Consider the following 11319-nt stretch of genomic DNA (forward strand, 5'->3'; position numbering starts at 1 on the left):
TATATATTATATATATACATATATATATATATACATATATATATAAATATATATCTTCAAATTATATATATATATATATATATAGACATAGATAGATAGATATATATATATATATATATATATATATAGATAATATGAATGCTCTGTCTCTCAAAAATATATGATCACTATACATGATGAACTCATAGGAGAAGAATGAATATAGAATACATCTGAACGGACTACAGTCCGAAGAACTTTAGATACATTCTCAATTTGGAGCGGACCTATAGAGCCCCTGCAAGAGTGTGACTAAATTCGAAATTTTGAAAGCTTGTACTCTATGTATCAGTTCTTGAATATACTTATATATAAAAATATATATATATATACTCCTTTGTGTTTGTGTCATAGCGTTGTTGGGCTGGGTTCAGGCCCCTAGAGAAGTAGAGAACGTCGCTACTGACTCCGACTATGACTTGAAATAAACATCCTTCTATGCCTTAGTCACTAGCATCATCAACGGCTATACAACACAATGGCTCACGCAGTATCTCATTTCTAAATTTCTCATTCACAATAGAGAAGGTCTAATTGGGGCTTGAGCAAGTCGCACACAAGAGCGACATAACACAGAAGTGAACAGGCCATATAGCTAATAAATTACAAAAACTGGGTTGCTATGGTAATTATATCCTTTTGAAGAAAAGCGCGGCATAGTCTCAGAAAATGAATGTCTCAAAAGTCCGGAGAGTAAAATAGCGGCTCACAGTCAAATCCGTCACTGCCCCACAACATTTTGTATTTGATATCCAGATAGGTTGGTATTGATAAGCAAAGTGTTAGCAGCGGACACCATCGCATGGCGACAATGTATGACAAATGGTGGATCTAATACAATTGAGAGCTGTAGTGATCACATGTATCGCAGTAGGATGGGCACACTGGTCTCTGGAGGCCCATCTGCCAACACCGCATCTTGAAGCTTATCATGACTTATATGTCAATGGGGCACACACAGGGAACGAAACGCTATGTATTGCACCAGGGTCGAATTGGGCCAAATTGAGAGATAGTACACGAAAAGAGACAAGAGATTATTTTTTTCCCGGCGATATACCACAGCTACACTTTACGATGCAAGTGAATGGTACGCACGGTCTTGTCGATAAGCAACCAAATCAAGAAGGAGGTCAAAGCAGCACATTTGAAACATCCTTTATACCGCTGGAGCTTACTGGGAGTAGTAGATTAAGGTACGTAGCATATAAATAACGACGAAATCAACTTTGTTCCTGCATGAAACATTAGTACAGAGTGTCTAGACGAACTGTGGCCGATAGTATATTTCGTAACACACTGATGCACGCCATGCATCACCGCGGAATGTAGTGCCAAATTGAGGAAAAGGGCATGAAAAACCCTTTGTAGCATGGCTGTACTGTTATTTGTACTGCTGTTGAGATATTTGTGAGTAAAATTCGAATAGCTTTACCGATGAGTAGGCTTGAACCCCTGAGAAGTCTGCTAAAAATGTGGTGTCAATTTGGGGAATCGTAAGGCAGCATCAACGAACGTAGCTGTTTAGTGCCATACTATCGCTAATGTACGAGTATGAATAACTCCTATACGCGATTAACAACATCTGGTGTCTGTGGTTGTATTAGTTACAAAGGAAAAACAAACAAATCTTTTGGTAGATTAGTGTGCAATTATTCGAGCGTGAGTTGAATGCAACTGACATCAGTCTACATAGAAGGGACAACATAGTCCCTGAAAAGTGCAATATCGAAGGACAAAGTTATGTTTTGCGCAAATGATATGCCGCTTGGTAGCAGTACTCAAGAGTCATTGTGGCTTGATCATGCCGCCTTATGTACAACTCGATATCCACTCGAAAACTTTCAAGATAGGAACATTTGATCTAGGCCGCAGCGTTTTGTAGAAGGGTTATTTACAAACATCTTCAGCTCAATGTTCTGTTACCGGCCTACGAAACACCATAGTTGAGTTCTATCGCATTTATTTGATTTATTTTCAATGTTATACCGTGTTTCACTATATAACGATTGTTTGAAACACAAAATATTATGAAAATTGTTCTGCTAGTATCTCACTGATGAATGTCTAATCTTATGATTCTCTTTATCTGACAGATACAACGCCTTGGATTCGGTCTTCGCATATCATCTAGACTGTGTACTGGGGTTGGGCAAAGTACTCCCAGCAATAGGTGCGTACAGTTTTCTACCGAATGTACAATTCGGTTTTCCTAGCTTAGGTTGATTATTTTCAGGCCTAAGATTGTATAAAAATCGCAGTGACCCTGTCAGAAATTTTGCTACCGAGAGCCGCAAAAGTATCCTAGAGGTATGCGCATGGATGCCAAGATGCCAACGGCATTTCTTGAATTTGTATTTCTTAATCCAGGGGTGGAAATCAGCTCACGAGTGCAACTAAAGGACAAGCTTCGCCTACCGATGTCTCAGAAATTCGCCGAGTACGGTTTCTCGTTTGACGAATACCATCAACAGATTTTTGGAACAATGCAACAACAACTAAGGTAATCTTCAATGTAAACAATGTTCCTTATTTTGCTTCAACTATGCTATTTGAAAATTTATCCTTCTCCTACTTAGTACGTCTGACTCGCATAAGGTTTGCTTTGAAGTACTGACGACTAGTTCCCAGTTCAAAATTGATGGCAATAAAAATCTCACAAGCTAAGATAAGGTATCTGATTTGTCTGTTGCTAACGAAGAGTAGCACAGAGGGGAAGACACAGTATTTTGGCGAGAGCTGGCTGTCGCGCGTGACGCGCGTAACGTGCAGAAAACTGTGTGAGCTAATTGGAGGGCCTATCTACTGCATGGACTCGGGTGTGCAGAGAGCCTTGAATGAATTGTAAGATCAGAATATATGATGTATCGTCAGCGCATTGTCGCATTTCTTGTACTTGCACAGCAGTTAGTATCGACCTCGACGGGTTATGCACACTCTGTCTCAATTCTTCCGTACACTCGCAGGGAGGCTTTCCACTTCATCTTGGGAAGCGTTGATTCTTCCTTCACCGTGGCGGAAATGACTGACCAAAAGACATCACAGAAAGCAAGAATGCTACTCCCGAACCCTGTCTATCGAATGTTGGCAACCTACTATTCACCCGACGATCCCTTCTTATTGCGACAGTCGAAACCTGGGTTAGTTGACAAACCTTTATGCCTACACTCCCCTCATTTCATACGTGTAGCTACAAACGGAGTATTTACCGCGAGAATAGGAGTGTGGCCTTTCTTCAGCGAGTTTATACTCATTACCTTATTTCAATACCATTCTGTAGGTGTCAGCATAGTATACGACTATATGAACGCCTCCTCCAAGCGTCAGTGAACTTTGGGCCATCGAAAGACAGTAAGAGGACGCTGGCATACCGAATGGGAATGTGAGTAATCATTTTTTAAGGGGATGAGTTCTCGATATCTTTCAAATCTGATCAATGACCATTTTCGATAGTTTATATACAAGTTGACGCTGTTATTTACTTGTCTATCGCCTTGAACAGGGCGATCCTCGAAGACCCGCTGATGCGGAAGTACTGGTATCGTATGCTACAGTCGCCTAGAGTGATGAGGCGGATGGGACTACGGAGGAGTACTTATGTTGCTCACATTGAAAAATGCGTGGAGAATTTCGGAAAGGAACATGTATTTTTTCGTTGAGCCACAGGGCCAGCTAACATTTGCAATACGGTTAAGTGGTGTGGAGCGCACCGATACAACGTCAGAAGTTAATTTTACCTCTCTAGTATGATTTTAAACTCCATCTGCACCCAGCATAACTACGATTAATCACCCAAGACTAGTATCGACCATTCCAGTATGAATCAAGCTAAGGGTGTATCTCAAAGGAGTATTTGAGCTTGATGAAGCCGCAAGCAGCTGGGTAGTTGGTTGTTAAAACTTCCACGTCGCTTCTCGAGCGAGGAATTAGAGTTCGATTTGGAAATATCAATCGTTGATCTAATTGTTATGAAGGTAGGCACACATTAAACCAGGCAATAAGGAATAGCAATTAACACAATTTTATATCATGGCAAGCTTCTGCAGTACTGTATCTCTTTATTGGCATCTGAGCCGACTAAATAGTGTTATTGGTACGCTGGTAATGGCGTATCTAGGTTTTATTGGCTTAAAGCCTTAACTTGTTGATAGCAGCTCGGCTGAAGTCAGTTCTCAACTGCAACGCCTTTCGCACCTCTGACGGTGTGATTCTCCAAGTCACGAGACCAGCCCCAGAGCCCCAGTAGTCCATCAAATCCGCCACCTGACAACATGGGCGAAGGATTTTGTAAGATTAAAGTATTCTATTGTGTTTGTGTATATGTAATTTGCGCGTATAGAAATTTCAAAAGATTTGCAATCCAAAAGGGATCTTTTGTAAAGGCAACGGTAAGGATCATAGTAATCGAATGCAAGAAAGGCCGACGTACCTTCTCAAAGCATAGGATAGTAGCTATTTGTGTTAATCGTGCGAACTTCTCACGCACAGTTCCATCCGTCATGTTCGCTAGGTACTGTATTAATGTTCGCAAATCCTTGTCGAATTGGATACCCCCGTTCTACGTGTATATAGGAAATATGATTAGTAGGAGTAGATGTGATTCGGTTGCAAAATTCTTCTCGCTTCAATAGGTAGTCCTAAATTATATAACAAAATAAAATTATATAAAGTAGACACTCCAAAATTAAGAAATCCTACTTGATTGAAGCTTTTAGATAAAACGGCCGCCTCCAACTGTACGGCAAGATTCTGTATGAGCAAATTCATGAGTGTCACAAAGTTCGTAGATGTCAGATGCGGCTTGAAAGCATTTATAACTTCATCTAGATCCCGGATTAAGCCCTGGACGAAAGGATCATTGACTTCGTAGAAGTTCAAATCTTGCAGGCTGATGACGTAACTGTATGAATTAGAAATCGAATACAACGTAAAAACCTGTTCGCAGTGAAAAATGTAACTTTTATGGTATTGAATGACGATGTACTCAAGCATGCTTGAGTGGAAGAGGCAATGTAAAAATGAAGTCAGATTGAAGAAAACACTTACTCGACACTCTGCATAGCTTCGCAAGCCGATATGAGTACTGGGAAGACAGTCTTGGAGAACATTTTCTTCCACGCTTCCTGTGGGACAAGGGTTGAAGAGTGTACCATCAATATCGACACACTACATACATTATAAAGAATAATATGGCTGCTTATATAACACAGAAGTGATAGTGTACATACCGACAGCACACGGTTATAACACTTTTGTATGATCAGCATGTCGTCGAGGCAGGCCAAACCTTTTTGCTTGTCTTTCTCTGAGTGCGAAGATGCGAACTGTGCGAACTGGGTTTTAAGCCCACCCTGTAGCTTCAAAAGGTATTGCCCACTCGTTTCGACATTGTTCAGGTGGACTAGGTACTGCGAGATTTGGTTCACGGCGGATGTGTCCATTTTGCGTTGCACCTGTAATGATGGGAACGAGTAGTGCACTGAGGGGCCACCGCTAAAGACCATGCGCAGAACATTTAAGCGGGATAAAAAAATGTAGTTCAGGACTCTCACGTTTAAGTTGCACGGTGAAACAACGACTGTCATATGAACTAATAAAATTATCACTTCGCTCTTCAGATATCAAGAGCAAGTAGTACCTTTTCCAAGACATTTTTGAAATCGCCTGTACTGAAGAACTGCGACATGGTATCTCCAACACCCGTCGTCAAATTACGCTGCAGAACAGCTGTGAAGTCATTCTCAAGAACGGAGTTGGCATTGTTGAGCACGGCACAGATACACCCGATCATATGAGTTTGCAATGCCCTGTTGCAACATTTCTGCACAACAAAGAACACGTCATCAATCATCGTGGAGGTCATCTGGCCAAGATCATGTGTGTCCAGCTTCACCGCTTTGTGGACGCAGGACATCAGGAAACACTCCTCAATCAGAATATATTGTCCCATAATCTCCTGCAGAAAGATATAAGGAATCAGAGATTAGGTGGATGTATCAAGTAGACAAGCTTTTTGTTGCAGGTGTGCGTCAGCCTGCTGATAGATTTGACGCAACCTTGCGATGAATAACTGATATGTAAAAGACTTGAATCGTATGTCCAAAAGCAAATTAGGTGGAAAACGCTACATGCTGTTTGATTTTATACGAATAGTCGTGCATGTCGAAGTATGAAGGAAAAACCACACCTGTACTCTGCGGTTCAATCCAGTTTCCTTCCCAGACAGGAGCTCTAAGCTGACACCTGCAAGGAAAGCCGCACGCTGCTCTTTCTCCCTCTTTATATGTTCGCGCCGTGTTTCCTCGTCTACAGAGTAAAAAGGACTTATAGTTATGTACGAATTGGGAGTAAAAAAACATGTACAAATAGTCTTCGGAAGAGCAGGATAAGTCATCTAGGTGTTGAGTACATTTAAAAAATCATGAAATTATACACGAATGTATAGGCTACACCCTGCCACATCTCTGGAGTAACAAACTCCGGCAAAACCTTACATAGTGTTGATAGTCTTTGATGATTTTCGACCAACACATCAATTATTACCAGGATGCATTTGTATGCTGGGTGATCGCTTCAGAGGGCTTGCTTTGCTCAGTTTCCCGCCGGTAGACACTATCATCTCCGCGTTGGCTGCTGGTGGGGTAGTGCTGCGACTACGCGACGACCCTCCCTCGGTGGTTTCTGATTTGGAAATGTCTAACTCTTCCTTCGTTGGACTGGATAGGCAATGATGTTCTGCCTATAAATGGTAGTAAAAAAGACAAGGTGTGTGCGATTCGTCCTCACAATTAGTCGACGTCACCGTCAATTGCGACGGCCATAAATAAGTACACCGCATACTAGAAGATATAGTGACTTGGTACAGCAATGAACGAAGGAGTCTCGACAACAGCTGCATATATGGTCTACGTACAGACATGCCCAAAACATTTCTGTGCGCATAAGAAACAAATAACATACCTCGGCACGGGTGCGCATGAAGCGCTCAAATACTCCCGAATGTCCACCGATTGCCGACAGTTCCCACAGCACACCCTCGATATCGCGTGGGTCCGGACCTGGTGTCGTATTGGATGTAGAGCTACAGATAGCAACGATGTATACTAATCATCAGTAATATTTGAAGAGCAACACAGGGCTAAAAGTGAGTATCAAGTTGAATAGCATGTGCAAGTGTTTGCTTGACGGGTAAAATAGGTGGAGAAAATACCTTGCAACGACCAGTATGTCCCTGTGCGTCGAGTATCTCGCCTGATTGATATCGGCCACAAGTTTGTGGACGAGACGTTTGGTTAAGAACGTGTCGATTATCGCACTAGATTGTCGATCGCATTCCCTCATCAAAGCCTGATATAGAAAATACAGGAAGTGATTGATAATTGGTACACGAGACTTGTCGTGCTCCCGAATAAGAGGACATGTTACGGGTGCAAATTCTACACGTACACCAAGGAAAAGCAGAGTACCATTCAGACAAATAACAACCCTTTACAATCTGTTACCAAGCTGGTTGTCGATGCCTTACAGTTCTATATGTTTGAACCAGGTCATGGCACAACGCACACACTGACAAAAGAAAACTTCGCCTCCCTGCACTTTATAATAAGCGGTCTGGAGTACCTGAATCAGCGGCAACACACGGCCAGGCCCGTAGTGTGTCTCGACAACGGGTGTCTGGTTTTCTACTTCACCGGCTATGTCCTGAAACAACAGCTGTAGTGTATTTACCAGTTGAATCTTTTGGTCGTCGCCAGTAGCTTCTGCAGAAGAGCGACAAAAGTGACCGCAATGCAGTAGATGAAAAAGATTATCACCAGAGAAATTCATCGCAATTGGTTTGCAGCAAGTCATAAGCAATAAATACACGTCACAAAAGAACTGGTGTCACTTCTTAGCAGTGGCAGTTATACTGGGTACTGAGCAGGTGTCGTTACGTTATGTGCGAGCTGGGCAAGAAGAGGGCGCATGTAGAGGTAATTGCAACTTTTGCGATATGAGAAAACAAGGTCAGTTCAAGGCTTCTGCTTACTATTGTTCCTCTGTCGCTGAACACTCTTGTGACATACCTCCTTCCAGAATAGCGGCCTTCAAACGTTGTTGAGCCCTGAGTGCAACTTGGGTACACACATGTAAGGAGTACTTTCTCATACCCTCCATTTCGAGACCGATCAAAGGGAAGAGCTTGAAGTACCTATTGATGCTATTCATATCGTTATCACGGACGGCATCATCCAATCCTCTATTGATTCGCTGGTGTAGTTCGTCGACACATTCTTGTATCTTCTCGGATGCTGGTTTTCCTTCTGTCATGCCGAGACTAAGGTGGGCAAACGACTGATTAATGACACAAGAAAAAAAAAAAGTAGAAACATTCAGAATGCTATATTCGTGAATATAACGGGTCCGCCGTGAAAGTCTCACAGAATTCCACAAACATGCGTGGGAACAGAGCTATGATGCCATTTCCTACAGTTATCATACCTTGCTGGATGAGTTTTCGTATTTAGGGTTGTGGAATAAATACTGCAAATATCCTTTTACAGAACTAGATGTCTGTTCACAACACCGAAGGGTGTAAAAAAACAGCGCCTCCAAAGTCTCAATACTTTTTCTGAAGAATGACTAAACGATAAGCTTTGAACTTACGTTTTCAGCTCCACTGCAACGAGTGCCGGATCGAATGACAGATAACGATGTACATGTACAGCGGCAACAGCGTAGTCGTTTTGGCCCATTGCAGCTAGCACACCCTCGACACATTCCTGGGTTGTTGTAATATAATGAATACGCGTGTGAGGATTGCCGAAAGTGATGATAAACACACTGGAAAGAGCTTAGTCGCGAGAATTATTTGACTTCAACCTAAGTGTCGCACCAGATAACTTTACAATGTACGCGCACGTGTCCAAGCAACCCGCTTCATAGGTCGACAAGCCCAGAGATTTCAGTCACACGGGTACGATACCTTCAGATCCATTATATCTCGGACCTTGGACAGAGTTACTAGAACATTTGTCTGAGCTAGATCGAGCTCTCGGACCTTTCCGCTGACACTTTCTGCCAATTCGCACGTGTGGCTCACCGTGGATGCTATATGGTCGATGAGTCAAATAAAATAATGTATATATGAAAGTTAGAAACACTTTGCGCGATTGGCGAAGACAGATACACTATAATCATAGTTCATGTGAGTATAACAAAGAAAATCAATATTGTTCTGTATGCTTTCGCTGGGTGCGTAGATTGTAGATTCTTCGCAATCGTTCACTACAAACATAGTTTGAAGTTCACAGTGACAGCTCAAAGTTCTAACGAAGATGCACGCGTCCATCGATGTAATATAACTCAAATGTGCATTCTCGCTACCAATTTTCGGTGCGCATACGGATGCACGAGGCGGTGTATGAAGTCAGTGCATGTACTAACGACTTGTTCATGCTACGTGTAAGTGTGTGCGAAGTTCCAGCTGCGCACTTGCATCGGAGCTGTCAGAGTCCCCTGCATGACTTAAATGTGAAGATACGTGTCTACGGTTGTATGTGTGTGGGTGCACACACTTTCGCTCCATTTAGCATCAATTAACTATGCCAACACCAGTCTACTATACTATTTTGGCTATAGCAGAGGTTGTAAGGTATGAAAACCCTCACAGGAGTACCTCTCTTTCCCCCCTCCTCCACCTTAGCGTGAAAATCCTATTGACTAATAATAGCGGCTTATAGTCCGACTTGCCCGTCATAGCGCTAGAAAACACCCAGTATCATAACAACAGGCGGGTTCAAACGCTGGCAGATAAAAAACTATCGCTATTACTACTAAATAAGGCTGCGATGAAATGATAGTGTAGTGATAACGTGATCAGAACGATCTTGCAGCATCGTGTGAGTTGTTAATAGCTGAATTTGGTGTGGCAGCCGTATGCATCATTTCACAAGACTGATTTGTCGAGGTGTAAGCTTATGACATACCCAGTAGCGCCCATTGTACACTATATACTACTAATGTCTGAGCATTCCAATCTTAATACAATTTCCTGGACGCGGGTAGAGTTTAACTACTCGTTTCGCAGTCGATGCTTTAAGTCACAAAGCAATCGCCTACAACACATAGATCATCACATAGATCATCAGGTCAAAAACGATAATTGTTCATCGCCAGGGCACACAAAACAAAAACACAGCTAGCCCAATCGTGATTCGCGCTCTGAACCGAATGTTGATGATGGTAAAGAGTGTCCTACTCCAGCTTGCAGTGACTGCCTGTCATCTACGACAAACTAAGGTATGTGTGGAATATACAGATATACAGTGCATACTCAATGCCCAAGTCGACATACTAAGAGATTCTAATGCCTGTACATGTCTACATTATGCATATTACATATACATAGCTCTACATACATTGCAAGCACAGCCGTCATCTTACAACATTTCAATTCACAAGATGACATGCGCTTCGACCTACTTACCAAGATACTGAGTGCCGGTATTCAGCTTATTCAGCTTGGGTTGCAAACGCAGCAACGAATTCATCTGGTCGTCCAAGGCCTCAGTACGATCCAGCAATAAATCCAATTCATGGTCCACGTGTTGCTCATGCTGATTGAGTTGCCTCAGCAAGTCGCCTATCTGCGACGGGTCTGTCAGCGACTGGATTTCTTGCAGGGTGAGTATGGGTTTGACTTCTGATGTAGGCAACGTATTTGTACGTACAGTCCCCTCTGCTGTATTCGGTACTGACTTACCATCTTCTTGAGTGGTAGTTAGTAACACGGGCATAGTGGCACGTTGTTATGTGGTGACCTTCAATCTATATGCAAGCAAGAGTGGGCGTATACGCGTTCTGTATAACTTCTTTATCGCAAGTGTGTGCAGACCATAGCTACACAATTTTGCAATAGTTCTCACTTCTCTTTGCTATGGATAGCGATGATCGTACACAGTGTGTATAAGCAACCACAACTATCATACGAACACAACAGATGGCTGACTTCGGTCTATCGTGTGTAAGCCTTCCCTCTACACACTTAACTATTTATGCCAAGTATCAACGAGAGCGATCGAAACTTCAACTTTTTATTTATTTATTTCGGTTTATACTTTCATTCAGTTGGGTTGTGCGAGTTTGGGTTAGGTTGCGAAGGGACTGGAGGAGCAGATAAACGTACAATTATTACTGCGCTTGCGTTTAACGTTTACTCCATGGAAGAAATACACAGCGCCACAAAGAGAACTAAGTATTTATAGAGAATTTGGGGTTATGTATACTTAAGGGTATCAA

At 42.3% G+C, this 11319-nt stretch overlaps 2 protein-coding genes across 2 annotated transcripts; one reads left to right on the forward strand and one right to left on the reverse strand.

Annotated features, from left to right (window-relative positions):
* The first annotated feature begins 962 nt into the window (after positions 1-962).
* Positions 963-3876, forward strand: SARC_02506 (hypothetical protein). The gene is made up of 7 exons (XM_014303751.1): positions 963-1235; positions 2136-2212; positions 2410-2542; positions 2746-2883; positions 3006-3179; positions 3320-3421; positions 3542-3876. Exons 1-7 carry the CDS (start codon positions 1117-1119, stop codon positions 3696-3698), a joined length of 900 nt encoding a protein of 299 aa, XP_014159226.1. The 5' UTR covers positions 963-1116; the 3' UTR covers positions 3699-3876.
* Positions 3877-4081: 205 nt separating this feature from the next.
* SARC_02507 (hypothetical protein) lies at positions 4082-11069 on the reverse strand. Its single transcript, XM_014303752.1, has 15 exons — positions 10508-11069; positions 9005-9129; positions 8686-8801; positions 8106-8356; positions 7660-7799; positions 7250-7386; positions 7000-7120; positions 6583-6778; positions 6227-6345; positions 5678-5995; positions 5268-5492; positions 5086-5162; positions 4738-4939; positions 4469-4597; positions 4082-4302 (listed from the first exon to the last, which is right to left on the reverse strand). The coding sequence occupies exons 1-15, from the start codon at positions 10815-10817 to the stop codon at positions 4168-4170; spliced, it is 2601 nt and encodes an 866-aa protein (XP_014159227.1). The 5' UTR covers positions 10818-11069; the 3' UTR covers positions 4082-4167.
* Positions 11070-11319: the final 250 nt, after the last annotated feature.

The sequence above is a fragment of the Sphaeroforma arctica genome (genome assembly GCF_001186125.1).
Source record: "Sphaeroforma arctica JP610 unplaced genomic scaffold supercont1.113, whole genome shotgun sequence".
Taxonomy (NCBI): domain Eukaryota; class Ichthyosporea; order Ichthyophonida; genus Sphaeroforma; species Sphaeroforma arctica.

Bases quoted from the DNA above. Each gene is read 5' to 3' on its own strand.
- SARC_02506 (XM_014303751.1), top strand. From the start codon at position 1,117: ATGCAAGTGAATGGTACGCACGGTCTTGTCGATAAGCAACCAAATCAA. The intron at 2,543-2,745 runs GTAATCTTCAAT...AACGAAGAGTAG, and splicing joins ACAATGCAACAACAACTAAG to CACAGAGGGGAAGACACAGT. The intron at 3,422-3,541 runs GTGAGTAATCAT...CGCCTTGAACAG, and splicing joins CTGGCATACCGAATGGGAAT to GGCGATCCTCGAAGACCCGC.
- SARC_02507 (XM_014303752.1), bottom strand. From the start codon at position 10,817: ATGCCCGTGTTACTAACTACCACTCAAGAAGATGGTAAGTCAGTACCG. The intron at 5,493-5,677 runs GTACTACTTGCT...CCATCATTACAG, and splicing joins TCAAAAATGTCTTGGAAAAG to GTGCAACGCAAAATGGACAC. The intron at 5,163-5,267 runs GTATGTACACTA...CTTGTCCCACAG, and splicing joins GTTATAACCGTGTGCTGTCG to GAAGCGTGGAAGAAAATGTT.